General features: G+C 41.9%; 1 protein-coding gene across 1 annotated transcript; it reads left to right on the top strand.

Annotated features, from left to right (window-relative positions):
- The first annotated feature begins 8,830 nt into the window (after positions 1 to 8,830).
- Positions 8,831 to 10,356, top strand: LOC120105247 (trans-resveratrol di-O-methyltransferase-like). Its single transcript, XM_039117541.1, has 2 exons — positions 8,831 to 9,669; positions 9,865 to 10,356. Exons 1-2 carry the CDS (start codon positions 8,899 to 8,901, stop codon positions 10,165 to 10,167), a joined length of 1,074 nt encoding a protein of 357 aa, XP_038973469.1. The 5' UTR covers positions 8,831 to 8,898; the 3' UTR covers positions 10,168 to 10,356.
- The last annotated feature ends 13,676 nt before the right edge of the window (positions 10,357 to 24,032 follow it).

Raw genomic sequence — 24,032 nt, 5'->3', positions numbered from 1 at the left:
CACAAAGGCGACTTAATCCAATCATGAAAGACGTAGTTCGAGCCGAGGTCATCAAGCTGTTAGATGCAGGGATTATATATCCTATTTCTGATAGTCAGTGGGTAAGCCCAGTTCAAGTCGTACCTAAAAAGTCTGGCATCACTGTAGTGAAAAATGATCACAATGAGTTAGTCCCTACTCGAGTCCAAACGGGATGGCGAGTATGCATCGACTATAGGAAACTTAACGCCATGACTAGGAAAGACCACTTCCCACTACCCTTCATTGATCAAATGTTAGAACGTCTAGCTGGCCACTCTCATTACTGTTTTCTTGATGGTTATTCTGGATATAACCAAGTACCAATTGCACGTGAGGATCAAGAGAAAACCACATTCACCTGTCCTTACGGTACTTTTGCCTATCGTCGCATGCCTTTTGGGTTATGTAATGCACCGGCTACATTCCAGCGGTGTATGATGAGTATTTTCTCCGACATGGTAGAGAAATTTTTAGAAGTTTTTATGGATGACTTTTCTGTATTCGGATCTAACTTTAATGAATGTTTGCATCACTTGACCCTTGTTGTAGAACGATGTAAAGAGAAAAATTTAGTTCTTAACTGGGAAAAATGTCATTTTATGGTCCAATCAGGTATTGTTTTGGGACACATTGTGTCACAAAGAGGAATTGAGGTGGATAAGGCCAAAGTAGAATTAATTGCTAAATTGCCACCTCCTAAGACTGTTAGGGAAGTTAGATCCTTTTTAGGGCATGCGGGTTTTTACCGCCGCTTTATCAAGGATTTCAGTAAATTGTCGAAACCCTTATGCGATTTGTTGGTGAAAGATGCTACTTTTAATTTTTCGCCAATTTGTATAACTGCTTTCGAAAGACTAAAGTCTGAACTAACCTCAGCACCCATCATAAGGTCCCCTGATTGGAGTCTGCCATTTGAAATCATGTGTGATGCATCCGATTATGCAATAGGTGCCGTCCTAGGTCAGCGAGTGGGGAAGCTTCCCCATGTGATTCACTATGCGAGCAAAACTCTGAATGATGCCCAACTTAACTATTCTACCACTGAAAAAGAGTTGTTGGCTGTTGTCTTTGCTCTAGACAAATTTCGTCCCTATCTAATAGGATCCAAGGTCCTTATTTATTCTGATCATGCCGCCCTTAAGTACCTTCTCACAAAGAAGGATGCTAAGGCGAGGCTCATTCGTTGGATCCTATTGCTCCAGGAATTTGATCTCGAAATTCGAGATAAAAAGGGATCTGAAAATGTAGTAGCTGACCACTTGTCCAGACTGATTGTTGAGTCATCTGCAGAATCCTTACCTGTATCCGAAACTTTTCCGGATGAACAACTAATGATGATTTCCCACACCAATGTTCCATGGTATGCTGACATAGTCAACTACCTTGTTACTGAACAAATGCCCAGCTCTTGGACCAAACAGGAACAATTTCGCTTCCTAGCTCGTGTGAAGTGGTATTTTTGGGATGAACCATACTTATTCAAATACTGTCCTGATCAAATCATTAGACGATGCATCCCTGAACACGATCAAAGGAATGTCCTTTTCTTTTGTCATGACCATGCTTGTGGTGGTCATTTTAGTGGGAAGAAAACTGCTGCAAAAGTTTTGCAGTGCGGATTTTATTGGCCCACACTTTTTCGAGATGCGCATGACTATTGTAAATCTTGCGATCGATGTCAACGATTAGGAAAACTTTCGAGAAAGAATGAGATGCCCCTGAACCCTATCTTAATTATAGAAATTTTCGATGTTTGGGGTATTGATTTTATGGGTCCTTTTCCTATGTCGTTTGGGCATCAGTACATTCTTGTGGCAGTTGACTATGTATCAAAATGGATTGAGGCTATCGCATGTAAGACCAATGATCACAAAGTGGTGATCAAGTTCCTTAAAGAATCTATCTTTGCTCGTTTTGGCACCCCTCGTGCTATCATTAGTGATGGGGGGAAACATTTTTGCAATAAAATTTTTAAAGCCCTTATGAGAAAGTACAACATTAATCACAAGGTCAGTACACCATATCATCCACAAACAAGTGGACAAGTTGAGATTTCCAACAGAGAAATCAAGACCATCCTTGAAAAAACTGTCAATCCATCTCGAAAGAATTGGTCCCTTAGGTTAACAGATGCATTGTGGGCATATCGTACGGCCTACAAAACACCAATTGGAATGTCTCCATATAGAACTGTCTATGGCAAGGCCTGTCATTTACCTGTTGAGTTAGAGCACAAGGCCTATTGGGCTATTAAACATTTAAATTTCGATCTTGACAAAGCAGGAGAACATAGGAAGCTTCAACTCGATGAGCTTGAAGAAATTAGAAACGATGCTTACGAGTGTGCCAAGAAGTACAAAGATCGTATGAAGATCATGCATGATAAAATGATCATTCGTAAGGAATTTCACCAAGGACAAAAAGTCCTTCTATATGATTCTCGATTACATCTATTCCCTGGAAAACTTAAATCTCGCTGGACTGGCCCATACACAGTAGAGAAAGTGCACCCGCATGGTGCAGTAGTAATATGCAATACCAAGGATGGTAGGTCCTTTCAAGTCAATGGACATCGTTTAAAACCATACCTTGAGTATCTGAGTCCAGAAGTTGAGGAGACACTTCTGACCGACCCTGTTTATCATGAATGAATTAAAATTGTCTGGCTGAAGACATAAAACTTAGCGCTCTTGGGAGGCAACCCAACATGTAAATATTCTCAAAAAAAAAAATGCAGGTTTGGGGGTATTTTGCCCCAATTTACCCGCCCATATCAGGTACCTTCTTCTCTGTCCTCTTACTGCTTTAAATTTTCTTTAACATTGAGGACAATGTTAGATTTAGGTATGGGGGTGAGAATATTTTTGATTTTTCTTCAAAAAAAAAGGGAGAGAATATTTTTGATTTTTTTATGCAATTAAAAAAAAATATTAAAAAAAAATATTAAAATTTCAAAAAAAAATAATAAAAAAGGGGGATTTCAAATTTTTAACTCAAACTCTAATCTTTTTGGGTGTACAAACTAGGAATTGCTCTGACAATAGCTTTGAGTTAAGAAATATGATAGCAGTTCTAGCTTAAGTTTTCATCCCACCTATCTTCTGCTAACATGATACAAGATGAGTTAGCACCTACACGTAAGCACATGAATAGTGGGGTATGTAAACTTACGACTAATATGAATACTTTTAATTTTTGAGATAATTTAGAGTTATATGTGTGATGAACACCCTAGCCTAACCAAAAAAAAAAGAAAAAAAGAAAAAAAAAAAGAAAAAAAAAGAGATAAAATAAAATAAAATAATGAGTTTAATTTAAGTCTTCTCACTGAGTAACCGGGCCTCCTGCCTGGCAAGCAGCGAGTGTTCGCGTAAAAAGGTGAGGATGATTGAGATTAAACTCTGAGTGACTAATTTGGCCTTGAAGCCTAGTTAACCTGAGTTATTAAGCCTGTTAGGGTGTCTCTACACCTAGTGCCCTGAGCCATCTGGATCGGGAGTCATTGGCCTAACACTCGCTACATGGGTTAGCTAGAAAGCTTAATAAGGCTAGATATTGCACAAGTCATTCTTCTTAGCACTCAGTCTGAAAAAAAAATGAATAAATAAATCCGGGGTGTTCATTACCATTTAACTCTAGAAAGTCTTGAAAATTGGAGTGATCATGTTGGAAGTAAGTGAAAGCCACTCATTTATATGATACTATCTTGCACCTCACTACATTCTTGACTTGTTAGCAGATAGATGGGGTGTAATGAAACTTGAGTTAGAGTCTGTTTAAATATGATAACAACAAGTCTCTATTGTCCTTGCAATTCTAGTTTCATACAGTAATACTTGTTCAAATTTCGAGTTAAAATTTGGAATTCCCTAACTGATGAAGTTTGTGGGTAACTTCACTGCAAACCCTCACGAGACAACACTCGTCCGCTAGGGTAACCTAGGGGTTTAACGGCTTGTTGCACATGCTAAGTGCAATCGTAATGCTCTACGAAAGTGAGTATTTATCTTAGGATATTTATATAATAAATAACACTTTTGCTCTCTCATTTTATCATTTCCGCACTGAATTGCTAGAGACTAGCAATAAGCTAGTTGGAGGGTGTGATGAGAGCACAAAAGTGCGACCGACATGTCACTAAAATTAGTGTTATTGTTAACCGATAATAATAAATTCACTAGATTAATATTATATTTGGATTTCACATGGATTAGTATAAATTAGAGATAAAATGCACATTGAGTACAAATTTGACTTCAAATCAGGTCCGAGTTGGGTTCGGGTCCGAATCGGATCCATTTCTTTTGTGCTTTTGGAAAATAATTTTTGGGCAAATCTAAATTGGCTATGTCATAACTATAACGTGCTGGGTGACCCATGACTTGAAAGACTTGCAACTGACCTCTAGTCAGAACAGATGATCCGTGACGAACTTAGTCCGTCCGTCTACAAGCCAAATTTCATATCACATTATTTTCTTCTACATAACTAATTGGATGGAACTTGGTCTCCCAGCTCCCATCTCAGAACCGTGATCCAAGCTCCCAGATCCTCCCAGCCGTCCGCACGCATCACAACGCTCCCGTCTCCTCCGCGGTTCCTCCTCCGTGATCAAGCCTCCCATGCACGCGTCTCCCCTTTCCGGATTCAAGACCCCTTCTTTCGCCCGTGAAGCATCCGCCCCTCCCAGCAATCGGATCCCCCAAGACCAGCCATCCGTGATCAGCACCCATCGATCCCGCACCGCGTCTCCTTTCTTCCGCGCCCAGCAGCCCACGTTCTTCACACGGTGAATGTCCCAGCGCCCCGATCCAAGCCATGAATGCTCCTCCCAGCACCGATTCCGGCCGCCCGTTTCAAAGATCCAAAGCTTCATCCCGTGCGGAAACAAGGGAGAAGAAAGGATCCCATATCCGTTTCCAATCCGGCGTCCATAGAGCTTCCGGTGATTCCGCATCTCTTCCGGATTTGAAATCCCAAGCATCTGCATCCACGGATCACGCCGGCCGGTCCAGCCTCCTCCGCATTCAAGCACCCGTGGCGCTCTTCATCCGGATCCACCTCCCGAGATCCCGCGCCCGTTTCTCCTCCTCTCCATGCCGTGGCGATCTATAAGAAGGGGGAAAACGAGAAGAGCCGGGGGCGTGCTCGGCTGGAGGGTGGTGGCCGGCGGGTCCAAGGAGGAGAAGGTGGTCGGCTGGTCCAAGGAGGAGAGAAGAAAAGAAAAAAACAGAGCAATCCTCTGTTTTCGGGGAAGAAAGAAAGAAAGAAAAAAGTATTAGTTTATGTTGTTGTTTAACCGTGGGAGAAAATAAAAGAAACTTTCTTTTATTTTATTTTATTATTTGCAGAAGAAAGAAGCATTAGGCTTCATCTTCAATTTTTTTTACTTTTTGTAGTCATTTCTTTTTATGAAATCAATCAATTTCTTTCATGCAATCCTTGTTCTAGGTTTAGTTAAATTTCTATTTTCTTTATGCAATCGTTAAATTTTTCTTTTTATGCAATACATCTAATTTTTCTTTATGCAATTTATGTTCCAAGCTTCAATCTTCTTAAGCATTGTTTTCATCCATGTCAAAGTTTTCCTTTGAATAATTAAATATTTCATGAATTTATAAATGCTCTTCTATTTCAAGTATTTGTCTTTTTATTATTTTCAAATAAAAAATAATTCTTCGGTAGGCTAGAAAATATTCAACATCTTCAACATAATGTTTTTCTTTTATTATTCAAAAATCGATTTCAAATCCGAGTGAATGTTCTAATTTTTATGCAACTCCAATCGCCTCCCTGTGGATCGACCTCTTACAACCACTATTCTTCGAGTAGGAAAGGTAAGAGTATAATTAAATTTAACTTTTGTTCGTCGGTTCTAACAACGATCTGTCTAGCATATTTTTAGGTAGACAGGAAAAGGACGAACACTTGCCGAGCTGCTCAAAAGAGGACACTGTGCTCGGCTTCAGTCCAGAAAACTAAAGCCGATCCGTTCCTCGAAGAGTCGCTGGGAAGGTTTTGCAGAGCACAGCCTCCGAGGACCCTTGCAACGCCATAAGGGCTCGGTAGCTCTCCAAATGGTCGAGAGGGTCGGTCGTCCCATTGTAGGGCTCCGCCTGAGGCAATTTAAACCTCGGTGGGACCGGCTCGTCCTCGATCTGGCGAGAAAAGGGGGACTTGGTAGTAAACTCGAAGTCGCCTTCGCGCCTTGCCTTCCTGCTGTGGAGCGCCTCAATCTGGCACTCGAGCCTCTCGACTTTCCTATCGAGCTCCCCAGTTTGGGGGATCGCCACTGTAGTCTGCTCCCGCTCATTTCGGTCCGGGGCTGACTCAGCTTCCGAGAGCTGCGGCCTTCTGTCTATGCTCCTCCCTGGCGGTTCTCTCCTGGAAGAGGCTCGTTCTTCATTATTGGCCCTCGAGGAGCCATGAAGATTTTAGCCCTGGGGCACCGGTCCGTTTGGAGGAAGCACCGGCCGGACAGGGGCCTGGGGAGGCGGTATGGGTGGTGCCTTCACACGCTGCAGGCCTTGGACGGCAGCGGCCAAGGCTTGAACTTGTTGCACCAGGATGTCGAACTGTTCCGGCTGGACTTGGGGGACTGGGTCCGCCGGAGGTCTTGGCGGTGAGTTCTGGACAGAGTGTCCGGGACTTGGCGCAGGACGCCGGGAGGCGTTAGAGGCTCCTTTGCTTCTCAACTTCATGGCCACAACTCGGGCCCTTTCTCTAGCGCCAACTGTTGCTGGAAATTGGACCCGGGAGTGGCCGTCGGCTGAGCAGGAGGAGCTCCGGTTAGGAATGGCGGGTGGCGGTCCATCGGCGGGTGGCGTCCTCCGGGGTCCTGCAAAAATGCCGGTGGCCGGGGTTTCCGGCGCCGGCCCTCCGATGCCTAAGTCATAGGGGGCAAATGTATGAGGGAGGAGAAAGTGTATCATCGGAGTTTCAGTGTCCAACACCCTCTAAGATGGAGGGGTTCCTCTTTTATAGAGGGGTACAGAATTACCTGCGATGTGACGGGGCGAATGGATTACCGTCATGATTGAGCACGATCGTGTGAGTTAATACATCGTCGTGGGAGATCAGGCCGGAGTCAGTGAGTCGTCGTGGCTGATCGGATGTGGCGGAGAAACTCAACTGTCGGCCGTGGAAGGTTTGAGATCCGTAGATAGCTCGTGCATTGATTATTGAGTGAACCGGAGATCAGTGGAGGCCATGCGCATTAATTGTTGAGTGAGCCGGAGATCAGTGGAGGCCATGCGCATTAATTGTTGAGTGAGCGAAAGATCGGTGGAGGCCATGCGCATTAATTGTTGATAGCAGTGGCAGGGCATGGTTCCTGGTCGAGCTGCAGAAGGATGTGACAGTTGTAGGTGGATAGTGTGGTCGGATCTCCGAAGCCGAGGATGCCGAGGTGAGTGCTCGGATCGGGCGTCCTGGAATCGAGCGCCTGGCCAGATGTCCAGCTCGGCCGCTTGTCTTGAAGTCAGACGCTTCCAGGTTGGGTGCCTTCTGGTCGAACACCTCCTGGTCGGACGCCTCCTAGTCGGGCGCCTTCTGGTCGGGCGCCTTTTGACACGTGATGGTCATGCGCCCATGCGTTTTGGAGCAATTTATTTTCCCCCAACAATGTGGGTGATTTGTTGGAGTGGCAGAGGAAGAGGTATCTCTAGAAATGTGGGTGTCCCCATATTTTTTTTTTTAATGAAATCTCTACTTCTTTATAAATTGAAACAAAAGCAATTTAAAGGTGTATGCCTTATTTCTATTGAATGAAGCTGATTTTGCATGACTGGACTGATGAGTTATGCGTGAAGATCCTGAAGCTATGCAATGAAGCCATTCCTGGGAGAGGAGGAAAAGTAACGATTTTGGCTATAGTTACGAATGCTAGCTGTGGATAAAGTGCTACGATGACCGAGATACGGCTTTTTTGGGATTTTCTTGCGGCTTAGAAGGGAAGGAGCGCTAGGAGGATGAATGGAGGAAAATTTATGAGGTCTTCCCTTGATGACTCCAGCTGCATGTTATGATGCCTCCTCCATTCCAATATCAAAAGAGAATAAATTAATAAATAAAGAAGATCATATGTAGAGTATATTGGACGATTGCTCTCAAGTTACACTTCCAGAGGGCTCGGGCTGTTTTCTTCTGAACTTTTTGAAGCCTCTGAAGCCTAGTGATGTGTACAAATCAAGTTATCATGGTTTACGCTACTTGAATATTTTGAGTCAATATTTTATAGGAAATAAGTCAAGTCGAAATCTCATCCTTTTTCATTTGACTTACCTTACTACATTTGGTATATATTTAGTTCCACAACAGCCATGCATCACAAGGCCCTGAATATTGTTACAAGACTAAAGGATCCAAAACAAACCTTCCAGCTAAATTTTTTGGATGAGGTCTTGAGTTGATACAAATTATGGGTCAATTTATGAAAAAACTTAATCATTAAATTTAGACAAGTGTAATGGCTAGACAATGTGGATGAGGCTCTAAATTATTACAAATTATGGATCAATTCATTTGCTATCAGAGGGGACAAGCGTCAAGCTCAGTAGTTTTAAAAAGGGGATAAGCCTCAAGCTCAGTAGTTTTAAAGTCTACGGAAGACATATCCGTACATAATCAGTGACATCAACCAAAAAAAAGCTGAGGCGGACATCTTTAATTTATGGACCACACGGTTACCCCTCCTAATATCCTAGGCGATGCGTGTAAGCCACAAATTTTTGTCTGCGGTAAAACAAAGCAAGCACACGCATCGTCAATATACCATGAATCGTCTATAAATCGCAAGGCCCATGCACCACCAGCAAACCAACAGCGAGTCCCCTCAAGAGAGCGTGAAGAAAGTGGCCAGACTGTTGAATTGCCAAAATGGCGTTCGAAGCCACCGCCGACGAGCTTTTGCAAGCCCAAGCCCACGTCTTCCACCACGCTCTCGCCCACGTCGGCTCCATGGGCCTCAAGTGCGCGATCCAATTGGGCATCCCCGACGCCATCCACGCCCGGGGCCGGCCCCTCACCATCACCGAGCTCGCCTCCTTCCTCCCCGTCGCCCCCACCAAATCCCCTGCCCTCCGCCGTCTCATGCGCATGCTCGCCCACACGGGCTTTTTCTCCGTCCAAAAGGATCCCAACGGGTCGGACGAGCACGCTTACTCCCTCACCCCCAACTCCAAAATCCTCCTCAAGGACAGCCCCACCAGCCTCGCCTCCTCTGTCCTTTTCTGCCTGGACTCCACCCTCTTGGCGCCGTTCCACTTCCTGGCCCCCTGGTTGCAGGCGGATCAGCCCGACATCCCCTTCGAGATGAGCTACGGCAAGCCGGTTTTCGAGATGACCGGCGACGACCCCGCGCTCAACCGCCTCTTCAACGAGGCGATGGCCAGCGACTCGCGCCTCGCCATGAAGTCGGTGGTCGCCCGCTGCAAAGACGCGTTCCAGGGAGTCTCGTCTCTCGTCGATGTCGGCGGGGGCGACGGGACGTCGGCGAGGGCGATCGCCGAGGCCTTCCCGAGCATAAAGCGCATCATCGTCTATGACCTCCCTCATGTGATTGCTACTGTGCCCAAAAGTCCACGGGTCGAAGCTATCGCTGGGAACATGTTCGAACACATTCCACCAGCTCAAGCAGCGTTTCTCAAGGTAGTTTACAAGATTTACCACCTAACATATTCCTACGATTTCTTTTAATTTTTAAGAAAGAGTTAATGCGATGGAATAGCACAGCGCTTTCTACGACTTTTTTTTATTTTTTTATTTGGTGAAATTTCTACGAGTTCCTTACAAATCGAGACTAGAACTATTTATTGGTGTATTTCTTGTTTCTATCAAATGCAGCTGATTTTGCATGACTGGACTGACGAGCAGTGCGTGAAGATACTGAAGCTGTGCAAGGAAGCAATTCCTGAGAGAGAAGATGGAGGAAAAGTGCTGATTTTGGATATAGTTATGAACGCTAGCAGTGAAAATAGTGCCACGATGACAGAGTTGCAGCTTTTCTGCGATATTGATATGCTTTGCATCACAGCAGGAAAGGAGCGACAGGAGCATGAATGGAGGAAAATTTTCTTCGCAGCAGGTTTCACAAATTACAAGATCAGCTCGTTGGGTACTCGCTCCTTGATCGAGGTCTTCCCTTGAAGATTCCAGCTGCATTTAATGACGCATCCTCTATTCCTATATCAAAAGAGCATGATTAATAAATAAAGAGCATCAAATGTAAACTAAACAGTCGTTCTCAGGTTACATATACATAGATGCTGTTTTCTTCCGAACTTTTTGATGCCTCTGAAGCATCAGTACTATATAAAAATAAAGTTCTTACAAGAATTGTACTTGCGTCATCACAGGATGGTAATAAAAACAGAAATATAAGTTACAAGAATTATAATTGCATCATGCACAGGATGGTAATAAATACACAAATATAAGTTTATGTAACAGAAGAATAATAAAAATTTAAAAATTAGAATGGAAAAATATTATAAGTGAAATGTACTTAACTATTATTACTATTTTGCTTTCAATATCTCATTAATAAAAGATCAGCATAGAAAAAATAAATTGTTTTACATAACTGTTGAATGTTTGTAGTAGGATATAAATAAGTGTATGCTTATGTTGAAACAGTTGACTCTTTTTAATTTGATGCAGTGGATTCTGATTCTTTATCTTTTGAATGTTTATCTTGTAAATTTCTAACATTCATGAAATTGGTGAATTTTTCTTTTAACAAAAGTTGCATCTAATAGCACCTGTAATATCTTATACCTTCCAATTGCAAGTTGTACAGAAGTTATACCATAAATCTCTATCAAGGTAACGAAATGATAGTCGCTAAAATTTGATAGTAATATTTTTGAAAAATAAGTAAATATTAATAATAAATAGTTAATAAAATATTAATTCCATTTATAAGTAGTATCGATGTTGCAAATTGGAAGGAAATACCTTTTCTCTTTCTTTTGAACGAAAAACTCATGAAGAAAATACCTTTTAGGAATAAATTATTTTTCCCTTTCTTACATAACTTCGGAAGGCCATTTTTTTTGTTTTATTACGAATGAAATATTTTTTCTTGAATTTATTTCAATTTTGTCTTATTTTTTTTGTGCTTGTGAACTTCCAAAAATAAAAAAGAGGCAAACTTTTTTTGTGCATGGAGGATTTTCCTTTTTTACGTGACTCTATATAACTATTATGAAATTTTTTGAGTGTATGATATTTTTTATCTTTTTGAACGTTCCTTTTTGAACGAAATATTTTTTATTTTTGAAAAGTCCCATTAAAAATCCAATTTATTTCTTTTTGAAGAGTCTCACTAAAAATCTAATTTATTTTGAATTTTTTGTGTTCATGGTAATTTTTGAATGAAATATTTCTTTTCTTTTTACACGACATAGGATTGTTTTTTCTTGTTTTGTGCATGTAAAGAACTTTCTAAATTTATTAAGAAGCCTTTTTTTTTTAGTGGACAAAATTATGAGCAATTTTTTTTACATGACGCCCAAAAATAATTAAGATGACTCATTTTTTCTCCTATTTTCTTTCTATTTTAAATTGGATGAAATATGAGCAAAATTTTCTTTTTTTAATGATTATCAAAAATAATTAAGAAGGTCGATTTTTCTGCCATTTTCTTTCTATTTTTCTGAATTTTGGAGAGGAGTCGAATTTTCTCTCTCTTTTACATTTAATGGGTATAGAGAATGTTTTACTTTACTTAAAAATTTTGAGTCAATCTTTTATAGGAAATAAGTTGAAGTCAAAATCCAATCTTGATTCATTTGGTTTAACCTACTATATTTAGAAAGATCGCATACTTATACTAGACTAAAGTATCAAAAATATTCCTTCGAGCTAGCCCTTTTAGGTGAGGTCCTGGATTGATACAAATTATAGATTAAATTATGAAAAAAAATTAAATACAAATTTAGATAAGTGTAATAGCTAGCTATTTTGGATGAGGTTCTAAATAATTATAGATTATGGGTCAATTCAAATAAAGCCTTAAAGAATTAAATTGAGGCTATATCATGATTGAATCAAGCTGTTATTATTTTGCTTTCACTCTATTTGAGAGCCCATTTGATTGATTGATTCTTTCACAAAAGCCATACCAAATCACAGAATAAAATAATTTTTCATTTAATTTGCTAACAAGGAGGACAAGCCAAAAACAAACCTAAAATCTACAGAAGATACATCCGTACCTAAAAGCATAAATTAGTGACATCAACTGAGGTGGGCATCATTTGTTTGTGGACCAAACACTCATAGTTTCCCTCCTAGTATCCAAGCGATAACTTTAAGCCAAATATTTTTGTCTGCAATAAAACAAAGAAGGCATATATATCATCAATATACATGTATTGATTTAAAATAAAGGTTGATCACCAAATTAAAACTATTCACTTAAGAGAAGAAGTTAATTTTTCTTAAATTGAAAAGGCCAAAGAAAGTTCTCCGCTCATCCTCACAAAATAATTAATTAAATAAAATCCCCCGCTCGCTGGATTCAGTCGCCTCCTCTCTCGCTTCTTCTATTCTCCTCGTCACCACCGGTAGGTCGGCAACTGTCGCCGCCCCCTATGTGGAGTGATTGATTAAAACCCCATTTGATTTTGATGAGCTCAAAGCATTTGAGTATATCTTGTGATTACTAATGAATTCAATTGAGTGTTTCAGTGAAAATCCTGTCCAAGTGTCTCTAGATTTGGTTCATAGTATTTTGGATAAGGTAAGAAGTCTGCTGAACCAAAGTCTGAGACTCGAGTCGACTCCCGAGTATCACGAGTCGACTCCAAGCGTATCAAGTTCACTGGCACGAGCTCGAGTCGACTCCAGATCAGTACGAGTCGACTCCGACTGAGAACAGACAGAAGGACAGAAAGCTTCAACTCAGAAACTGTCAACGAGTCGACTCCCGAAGTGCGCGAGTCGACTCCAATGTTCAACGAGTCGACTCCAGGGTAGTAAGAGTCGACTCCAAGAGAAACACAAAGAAAAGTCAGAGAGCAGTTTTCGGGTCTGAGATTCGAGTCGACTCTAGTGGAACGCGAGTCGACTCCGATGGTTGGCAGGTCGACTCCAAAGAAGGTAAGAGTCGACTCTCAGAGGAACACAAGGAAAAAGTCAGAGAACGATTTTCGGACTCTGAGATTCGAGTCGACTCCCGCAGTACGCGAGTCGACTCCGAAACTGAGCGACCATCAACAGACAGAAGACCATGTTACTGCCTCTGAGATTCGAGTCGACTCACAGACAGCTCGAGTCGACTCCGAGACAAGCTTCACGTCAAAAGGCAGAAGACCAACTTTCGGAAACTGAGAGCCGAGTCGACTCCAAGGAAGTTCGAGTCGACTCCAAGACTGGATGAGCCAAAAGACAGAGAATCGGGAGTTCGGGCTCTGAGATTCGAGTCGACTCCCAGGACAGTCGAGTCGACTCGAGTGGACAAAATTTAAAATTGGATCCACGGACTTCAGTGGATGAGCCGACTCCAAAATTGCCAGGTCAGCTCCAGAAGTTGGCGAGTCGACTCCAGGTCAAGACGAGTCGACTCCCAGTCAAGACGGCAACTTTAATTCAAATTTGGAACAGTTGCCGAGTCGACTCCGGAAAAGCGTGAGTCGACTCCTGCTACAGCCGAGTCGACTCCTGATCGCGCGAGTCGACTTCAACCCACCAACGGTCATATTGTCAGGCTGCGCAGAGTGTGCAAAACGGCCAGAAAAAGCAGAGTAACGGCTAGTTTCCGTGGGGGTTGGCTTAAATAGCCACAGAGGACTGTAGCAAGGCAGAGAACAGATATTCCACTCCAAGCATTCAAGTTTTCAAGCTCTCCAAGTGCTCTTAAACGAAAAAGGGAAGATCTGCATTTACTGCTCCAACAACTTCTTCCCAACAATCAAAGCTTTCTCCTCCTGCATTCAAGTCGACCACTCTTTCAAGAGGAGACCGGAGTTCCAGAAGCCATACCTCTTCACCAGCTTAAAAGCGTTTGAGGGCTTCTAACTCCTTTACGATTATATTGTTTTAAATCTGCTTTTTGAGAAGCTATTTTCTGTTTTCTTCTATCTCTTGTATTTACTTGATTCAATCGGGGGATTGAATCAAGGGGTTTAAGGTTGGTTGGTGAGCCAAGTTAAAACCAACGTGTGTAAGGGTTTGATTGTGAGCCCGGGAAAACAATCGGGGTTGGTTCTAGTCGGTGAGCCTGGGAAAACCGACCGAGTTCGTTGTGAGCTCGTAAAACAACAAGTTTGGTTGTGAGCTTGCAAAACAACCGGCTGTAATCCAAGGGGGTTATAGTGAAATTCCCAAGTGAGACTTGGGGAGTGGACGTAGGAGCAAGGGTTAGCTCCGAACCACTATAAAACTTTGTGTTTGTAGTGCATTGTCTCTCATCTTCTTCCCCGCACATTACTCACAGCACTAGGCTTTAATTAAATAACTTGCTATAGTTTTTAATTAATCATCCACAAAGTTTTAATTAGCCAAATTATTTTAAAAACCCAATTCACCCCCCCCTCTTGGGTTGTCTATCTGGGCAACAAGTGGTATCAGAGCCAAAAACTCTTCCACTCAAGAGTTAAAAGATCAAAATGACAACCCCATTTGGATCTTCTCACATTGAGGGTCAGTCCACCCAAAGACCCCCTTTCTTCAATGGATCTGACTACTCATACTGAAAGGCTAGGATGAGAATATTCATCCAAGCCCAAGACTATGAGATGTGGTCCATTGTAGTAAATGGGCCATACATCCCATCCATTTACGTAGATGGTGTTAAGGTACCTAAACTAGAAATGGACTGGGATGAACATGACATGAGGAAGGCACAATTAAACTCTAAAGCAATGAATGTCTTCTATTGTGCCTTAGACCGTAATGAATTCAATAGGATTTCAACTTGTAATTCAGCAAAAGAAATTTGGGACAGACTTGAAGTGACCCATGAGGGCACGAATCAAGTCAAGGAATCCAAAATAAACATCTTGGTTCATAAATATGAACTATTTAAAATGGATTCAAATGAAACAATCACATCCATGTTCACTAGGTTTACTGATATTGTCAATAGTCTAAAAAGCTTTGGCAAGAACTATACTAACAGTGAGCTTGTCAGGAAAATCCTTCAGTGTCTACCAAGGTCGTGGGAAGCTAAAGTGACAGCAATCCAAGAAGCCAAGGACTTGAACAAGCTACCACTTGAGGAGCTTCTTGGATCCCTCATGACGCACGAGCTCACCATGAAACAACACAACGAGGAAGAGTCCTCCCATAAGAAAAAGGTAATAGCCTTTAAATCTACATCTTCTAACAAGGACTTGTCTTGCAGCAGCAGCAGTGAAGAAGAAGAAGATGAGGAAGATGGTGGTGAGGCTCTTCTTGTGCGCAAGTTCAAGAAATTCATCAACCACAAGAAGTCCTATCATCAAAGGAGAGGCCCCTCAAATTCCTACCGCAAAGACAAAGGTAAGGAAAGGGAAAATGAGGGGATTGGTTGTTACGAGTGCAAGAAGCCGGGTCACATAAGAGCGGAGTGCCCCTTACTGAAGAAGGGGAGTAAGTACAAGAAGAAAAAGGCACTTGTCACTACCCTATCGGACTCCGACTCATCATCCTCCTCATCAGATGATGAACAAGAAGAGAAGGCCAATTTCTGTTTCATGGCCAACGAAAACGAGGTAACTTCCGACACGCATCCTGATTTTTCTTTTGATGAACTTTATGATGCATTTAATGAATTAATGGTAGAATATAAGGCTATAAATCTTAAGAATAAAGAACTGAAAATAACTAATCAATCATACCTACATAAATACGATAAATTAGTTAAGGATAAGGATTTAATCACCAAAGAAAATATAGAACTTAAAACAAGCAACCAACTTTTAACTCAAAAGGCCAACACCTTAACTAAAGAAAATGAAAAACTAACTAAGGAATTTTCAGAACTTAAAAAATATAAACAAACCTTAGATAAGGATCTTACTAAAGAACTTAATGATCTAAAAGCCGAAAATCAGACACTAACTAAAGAACTTAACAAATACAAATCCTTAGTTGAAAGATTTACCTATAGTTCTGAAAAATTAAACATGATACTAAATAGTTAACGTGCAGTGTTTAATAAAGCCGGTTTAGGATATAAACCAAGGAATAAGCAAAAACTTCTTAGTAACTTCTTTGTTAAAGCTGGAGAAACAAAAACTAAGAAAATAACCTGCTTTTGTTGTGGTACAGTAGGCCATAAAGCAAATGTATGTAATTTTAGGAAAAGTAAAACTAAAAAAAAAATTAAAAGGGTATGGGTTCCAAAAGGAACCAACTTGACTAACCATGAAGGACCCAAGAAAACTTGGGTACCTAAGATGACATGATTTGCTTGTGTAGGAGTGTCTTGCAGCCAAGGTCAACAAAAATTGCTGGTATTTGGATAGTGGCTGCTCAAGGCACATGACGGGTGATAAAGACTAATTTTTCACCCTTGAAGCTAAGAAGGGAGGTGCTGTGACGTTTGGAGACAACAACCAAGGTCACATCATTGGTATTGGTAAAGTTCAAATCACCCCTTCTACTTTTATAGATAATGTTAGATATGTTGATGGTCTTAAGCATAACTTGTTAAGCATCAGTCAATTATGTGATAAAGGATATGATGTTATGTTTAAACCATCACTATGTATTATAACAAATCCTAATGATAATAGCTTAGTTTTTAAAGGGATTAGACGTGGAAATGTATATGTTGTAGACCTAGAAGATCTTGCAAAACATAACCAATGTCTAGTTGTAAATGAAACTAAAGATAATGATGCTAGTTGGTTATGGCACCGTAAGTTAGGTCATGCAAGCATGGACACAATAACTAAATTAGTTAAAAGAGACTCCGTGATAGGTTTGCCAAAATTAAAATTTGAAAAGAACAAAATATGTGAAGCATGTCAATTTGGCAAACAATCTAGGAACTCTTTTAAATCCATAAAATGTGTCTCTACCTCTAGGCCTCTAGAATTATTACACATGGACCTATTTGGTCCAACTAGAACAACAAGCCCAGGTGGAAATAAATATGGTCTAGTCATAGTAGATGATTACTCTAGGTACACATGGGTCATGTTTCTAGCACATAAGGACCAAGCATTTTCAATGTTTAAAAAGTTCCATAAGGAAGTAACAAATGCTAGAGAGTCTTCAGTCATAGCCATTAGAAGTGACCATGGTACCGAATTCGAAAATCAATTATTTAATAAATTTTGTAGTAAAAAGGGGATAACCCATAATTTTTCTGCACCTAGGACACCACAACAAAATGGAGTTGTGGAAAGGAAGAATAGAACTCTAGAGGAAATGGCTAGAACGATGTTATGTGAAAGTAACCTCCCTAAGTACTTTTGGGGAGAAGCCATTAATACTTCTTGCCATATATTAAATAGAGTTTTATTAAGACCCATTATAAAGAAAACACCTTATGAACTGTGGAAAAACAGAAAACCAAAAGTTAACTATTTTCATGTTTTTGGATGTAGGTGTTTTGTACATAATAATGGGAAAGATAATCTAGGGAAATTTGATCCTAAATCTGATGAAGGAATATTCCTAGGTTATTCTACAACTAGTAAAGCCTATAGAATCTTTAATAAAAGAACCCTAGTTATAGAAGAATCTATACATGTTGTTTTTGATGACTCTAGTGACATCTCATCTAGTAAGAAGGTTAATTTTGATGATGATATTGAAATACTTGAAGAAAAGATAGATGAGATGGGATTACAAGATGATAATCAAAAGTTGATTGAAGGAGAATCGTCAAACCAAGAGCCTATAGTGGATCATGGGCTAGCTAAAGCTTGGAGGTATGCTCACGGGCATCCTAAGGAACTAATTCTAGATGATCCATCACAACCGGTTAGGACTAGAGCATCCCTTAGGAATTTGAATAATCATTTAGCTTTTGTTTCACACTTTGAGCCCAAACATATAGAAGAAGCCGAAAATGATGTAAATTGGATAAATGCAATGCAAGAAGAACTAAATCAATTTACTAGAAACAAGGTTTGGGATCTAGTGGAGAGACCTTCTGAATATCCAATTATAGGTACTAAATGGATATATAAAAATAAGCTAGATGAAAATGGAATTGTTATAAGGAATAAGGCTAGACTAGTAGCAAAGGGTTATAATCAAGAAGAAGGCATAGATTTTGATGAAACCTTTGCTCCCGTAGCTAGACTTGAGGCAATTAGACTTCTATTAGCATATGCATGCTCTAAGGACTTCAAACTATATCAAATGGATGTAAAGAGTGCTTTTCTAAATGGGTTTATTAATGAGGAGGTGTATGTAGAACAACCTCCTGGTTTTGAAAATCATCAATATCCTAATCATGTGTATAAACTGAACAAAGCACTTTATGGACTAAAACAAGCACCTAGAGCATGGTATGAGAGACTTAGTAAATTCCTATTAGAACATGAATTCTCTAGGGGAAATGTAGATACAACATTATTTCTGAAAAAGAAAAATAAGGATATGTTATTAGTACAGATTTATGTTGATGATATCATTTTCGGTGCTACTAACAATCGCCTCTGCGAGGAATTTGCTGATTTGATGCAGAGTGAGTTTGAAATGAGCATGATGGGAGAGCTGAACTACTTTCTCGGGCTTCAAATCAAACAATCTGAAGGAGGCATCTTCATCAATCAAGCAAAATATATCAAGGAGATGCTCAAGAAGTTTGATATGGAGGGAAACAAGTCAATCAGCACCCCCATGAGCTCATCATGTAAGTTAGACCAAGATGAATCAGGTAAATCTGTAAATCAAAAACTTTATAGAGGTATGATAGGTTCTTTACTGTATCTTACTGCAAGTAGGCCTGATATTATGTTTAGTGTGTGCATGTGTGCTAGATATCAGGCTAATCCTAAAGAATCACACCTAGCTGCAGTTAAGAGAATCTTTAAATACTTAATTGGAACTAAGAACATAGGGCTGTGGTACTCTAAAGAATCTAGCCTAAACTTAATAGGGTACACAGATTCAGACTTCGCTGGATGTAAGCTTGATAGAAAAAGTACCAGCGGGTCCTGTCAATTTCTAGGAGAAAACCTAATCTCATGGTTTAGCAAGAAACAAAACTCGGTTGCATTATCCACTGCAGAAGCTGAATATGTTGCAGCCGGGAGTTGTTGTGCTCAAATCTTATGGATTAAACAACAATTAGAAGATTATGGCATTAAACAAGATAAAATCCCCATTAATTGTGATAACACAAGTGCCATAAATCTCACTAAAAATCCAATTCAACACTCAAGAACTAAACACATTGAGATAAGACATCACTTCATAAGAGATCATGTATTGAATGGTGATGTGTCACTCCAATTTGTGTGTACTGATAATCAATTAGCAGACATTTTTACAAAACCCCTAAGTGAAGAGAGGTTTAGTGTGCTTAGAAGGGGATTAGGAGTGATTGATCCATCCTAGTGGGATTTTTCACTAGATTAATTGATTTTGATGATTAGAATGAGGTTAAAATAGAGTTTCTATGCAGTGATCATCAAATCAGTCCTTAATTAGGTGATTTTCCCTCATTTGGCACGATTATGGCATGGTTTTTAGGTGCGTGCCAAGGTTAGAGACGACTCGAGTAAGTTTCAGAGCCGGCTCCTAAGGGGGAGTCGACTCGCGCATTTGCGGGAGTCGACTCGCAAAGTTGGCAGCTGAGGGGGAGTCGACTCGCACACTGTCGGGAGTCGACTCGCGCATATTCTGGAGTCGACTCGAGGTCGAGTCGACTCGCGACTCAGGGGAGTCGACTCGCAGTCGGGATCCGACTTTTTAACCCTAGGTTTGTCGTTTCGCAAACACTTTTCCTCAAGCCGCCACTGTTCACAAAGCCCTAGAGCCGACTCCTAGGTCATCCCCGATCGTCTCCAAGCCCTTTTCCCATCGATTTTTCTCCGGACATTGAGTTTCCGTCCGTTCCTAAGTCATTTCCGGTCCGTCCCGAGCTTCCTCTGTCGGTCCTTCACCGTCCTCTAGGTATTTTTCTTTCCGTTTAGGTCAAGATGCCTCGTAAGACCGTCGTTAGGAAGAGGTCCCGTCCCGAGGCCGGTCCCGAGCGGCGCTCCAAGGCGCGGCACGATCCCGCGAGGCAACCACCTCCGGATCGTTCCCCGCCTAGGGTGGTTCTCGTTAGGCCGTTGGCCGGGAAGGCCGTCACCTCCGGGAGGTTTGTCGATTTCGACTATCTCTCCCGGGAGGGGTTCACCATAGGCGATAGGCTTAGAGCCCAGGGCCTAGAGTACTTCCTCACCTTGGACCTTCCCACCTATCCTGGCCTAGTTCAAGAGTTTTACAGTACCGTCCATCGGGGAGATGGAGGTATCGAGGGCACGGTAGTAGGTGTCCCGTTGCGTGTCACAGAGGACCTCATTGCCCATATCCTTCACCTTCCATTAGTAGGGGTGGCTCCCGCACACCCTGAGGATAGAGTTGCGGCCCTTACGGTCGTCTTAGGGCATCCACCTCAGTCCCCCCTAGATGAGGTATCTGCTAGCTCACTTCCTATTGAAGTGAGAATCCTTTTGAGCATTCTGTCCAGGTCCATCTTCCCTAAGACAGGGAGATTTGATTTTGTGAATGAGAGGGACTTAGATATTATGTCTTATATCCTTCAGGACACCCCGATCAACTTCCCAAAGCTCATTTATAGGTATATGTGTGAGCCCCTAGATAGACCTAGGCTCTCACTCCCATACGGGATGTTATTCACTCTTCTTTTTAGGCAGTACGAGATTCCCATTCCTGAGAGGGAACCCTCTCGTGCCTTGCGATGGACTGATCGCTTATGTACGGGGACTATGCACAGGATGGGGTTTCGGAAGAGAGAAGGGATCTGGGTTAGGAAGTCCACTCTCACTGCTCAGACCACCAGACCATCACCCAGTCCTGAGCCAGATTCAGACTACCCAGACCTTCCAGACCATCCAGACCTCCCATCCACTCCTCCTGCTCCTACCACCTCTGCCGGACCTTCCTCCTCAGTTCCACCATCTATGGAGGTCCGTATTGATACAGAGCAGCTCCGGGAGCTGCGGCAGGAGATCGTCCGAGATCTGAGGGATGAGCTGCTTCGGGAGCTCCGAGGTGCGGTGCCTGCCCCCACTCCTGCACCCGTATCTTCTCAGTTGGTCCCTTCCTTGACAGCCGTGACTGACATGACGGCTCATGTACGGGAAGAGATCTACAATGTCCGGAGTTTGGTCCAGGCCCAGTTCCACAGCATGAGTGAGGTCACGAGCTCCACTCGACAGATGCGAGAGGAGATAGGTCGTGACATGCACACCACCACCGAGGGGGCCGAGCGCTTGGCGAATGTACTCATCGACAAGCTGGACGCACTTCAGACATCGGTGACTGGGCTTCAGGCGTCGGTGACAGAGCTCTCCACTACACATAGCAGAGCCACCACGTCTATTATCACGCAGCTCGGACATGTGACAGATGCAGTCACCCTCCTCATGGAGCAGAGCCGATTGAGAGGAGGAGCACCATCCTCGAGAGGAGGTGCCACATCCTCCAGAGGAGGAGATGCATCCTCGAGAGGGGGAGCTTCATCCTCGAGGAGGACATAGATGTGTTTGAGTTGTGTTTTGTCTTGCTTTGCTTTACTTATTGTATTCTCACATGTATTCATATTCATATCAATACAATGAGTAGACATTTTATCTTCAATTATGTGCTTTGCTTTATGATTGATTGTGTGTGATTACCTCCTTTTTGGTATGATGACAAAAAGGGGGAGAAATATGTATAAAATGTGTAAAAGGGGAGAAATATGAAAAAATATGTAAAAGAAATCAATGGAAATAAATAAAAAGATAAACTCTTAAAAACACACTCAAATTTGTTCTAAGTGGATTCGGTACCTCGAGGCTCATTATCTCTCTTTTGGGGCTCCTAATGGAGTAATCTCCAGAATCTATTCAAGGGATATTCGGAGATTAGCTGAATCCTACTCAAGAACAAATTGACAGATTTTTCCTCTAAAAAGATAAAATTTAGTTCAAAAACTTCAAAGCATTAAAAGGAAATTCAGAGAATCAAAACATAGTTGAATGCATATGTTGAGGGGGAGAATCTGAATCTTAATCAAGCTAAATCATTAATGACATATAAGCCAAACAATTGATTGCATAATATGAAGGCTTATATAATTCCAAATGAAAGGGGGAGCTTTAACTCCGAAATTTAATGTTTCACTCCTTCCAAACTTGGATAAATTAAATTATCAGACATTTGAATTCATTTATGGATTTTACTTCATTGTTTTATGAGCAATTCATTTTACATATACTCAAAGTTTTGTCATCATCAAAAAGGGGGAGATTGTGGAGTGATTGATTAAAACCCCATTTGATTTTGATGAGCTCAAAGCATTTGAGTATATCTTGTGATTACTAATGAATTCAATTGAGTGTTTCAGTGAAAATCCTGTCCAAGTGTCTCTAGATTTGGTTCATAGTATTTTGGATAAGGTAAGAAGTCTGCTGAACCAAAGTCTGAGACTCGAGTCGACTCCCGAGTATCACGAGTCGACTCCAAGCGTATCAAGTTCACTGGCACGAGCTCGAGTCGACTCCAGATCAGTATGAGTCGACTCCGACTGAGAACAGACAGAAGGACAGAAAGCTTCAACTCAGAAACTGTCAACGAGTCGACTCCCGAAGTGCGCGAGTCGACTCCAATGTTCAACGAGTCGACTCCAGGGTAGTAAGAGTCGACTCCAAGAGAAACACAAAGAAAAGTCAGAGAGCAGTTTTCGGGTCTGAGATTCGAGTCGACTCCAGTGGAACGCGAGTCGACTCCGATGGTTGGCAGGTCGACTCCAAAGAAGGTAAGAGTCGACTCTCAGAGGAACACAAGGAAAAAGTCAGAGAACGATTTTCGGACTCTGAGATTCGAGTCGACTCCCGCAGTACGCGAGTCGACTCCGAAACTGAGCGACCATCAACAGACAGAAGACCATGTTACTGCCTCTGAGATTCGAGTCGACTCACAGACAGCTCGAGTCGACTCCGAGACAAGCTTCACGTCAAAAGGCAGAAAACCAACTTTCAGAAACTGAGAGCCGAGTCAACTCCAAGGAAGTTCGAGTCGACTCCAAGACTCGATGAGCCAAAAGACAGAGAATCGGGAGTTCGGGCTCTGAGATTCGAGTCGACTCCCAGGACAGTCGAGTCGACTCGAGTGGACAAAATTCAAAATTGGATCCACGGACTTCAGTGGATGAGCCGACTCCAAAATTGCCAGGTCAGCTCTAGAAGTTGGCGAGTCGACTCCAGGTCAAGACGAGTCGACTCCCAGTCAAGACGGCAACTTTAATTCAAATTTGAAACAGTTGCCGAGTCGACTCCGGAAAAGCGTGAGTCGACTCCTGCTACAGCCGAGTCGACTCCTGATCGCGCGAGTCGACTCCAACCCACCAACGGTCATATTGTCAGGCTGCGCAGAGTGTGCAGAACGGCCAGAAAAAGCAGAGTAACGGCTAGTTTCCGTGGGGGTTGGCTTAAATAGCCACAGAGGACTGTAGCAAGGCAGAGAACAGATATTCCACTCCAAGCATTCAAGTTTTCAAGCTCTCCAAGTGCTCTTAAACGAAAAAGGGAAGATCTGCATTTACTGCTCCAACAACTTCTTCCCAACAATCAAAGCTTCCTCCTCCTGCATTCAAGTCGACCACTCTTTGAAGAGGAGACCGGAGTTCCAGAAGCCATACCTCTTCACCAGCTTAAAAGCGTTTGAGGGCTTCTAACTCCTTTACGATTATATTGTTTTAAATCTGCTTTTTGAGAAGCTATTTTCTGTTTTCTTCTATCTCTTGTATTTACTTGATTCAATCGGGGGATTGAATCAAGGGATTTAAGGTTGGTTGGTGAGCCAAGTTAAAACCAACGTGTGTAAGGGTTTGATTGTGAGCCCGG

This window comes from Phoenix dactylifera, unplaced genomic scaffold (assembly GCF_009389715.1).
Source record: "Phoenix dactylifera cultivar Barhee BC4 unplaced genomic scaffold, palm_55x_up_171113_PBpolish2nd_filt_p 000241F, whole genome shotgun sequence".
Lineage (NCBI taxonomy): Eukaryota > Viridiplantae > Streptophyta > Magnoliopsida > Arecales > Arecaceae > Phoenix > Phoenix dactylifera.
Note: the sequence above shows the minus strand (reverse complement) of the source record. Positions and strands in the feature narration are given on the sequence as shown.

Excerpts from the sequence above, each read along its gene's own strand:
- LOC120105247 (XM_039117541.1), top strand. The coding sequence starts at position 8,899 with ATGGCGTTCGAAGCCACCGCCGACGAGCTTTTGCAAGCCCAAGCCCAC. Across the intron at positions 9,670-9,864 it reads CTCAAGCAGCGTTTCTCAAG|CTGATTTTGCATGACTGGAC; the intron begins GTAGTTTACAAG and ends TATCAAATGCAG.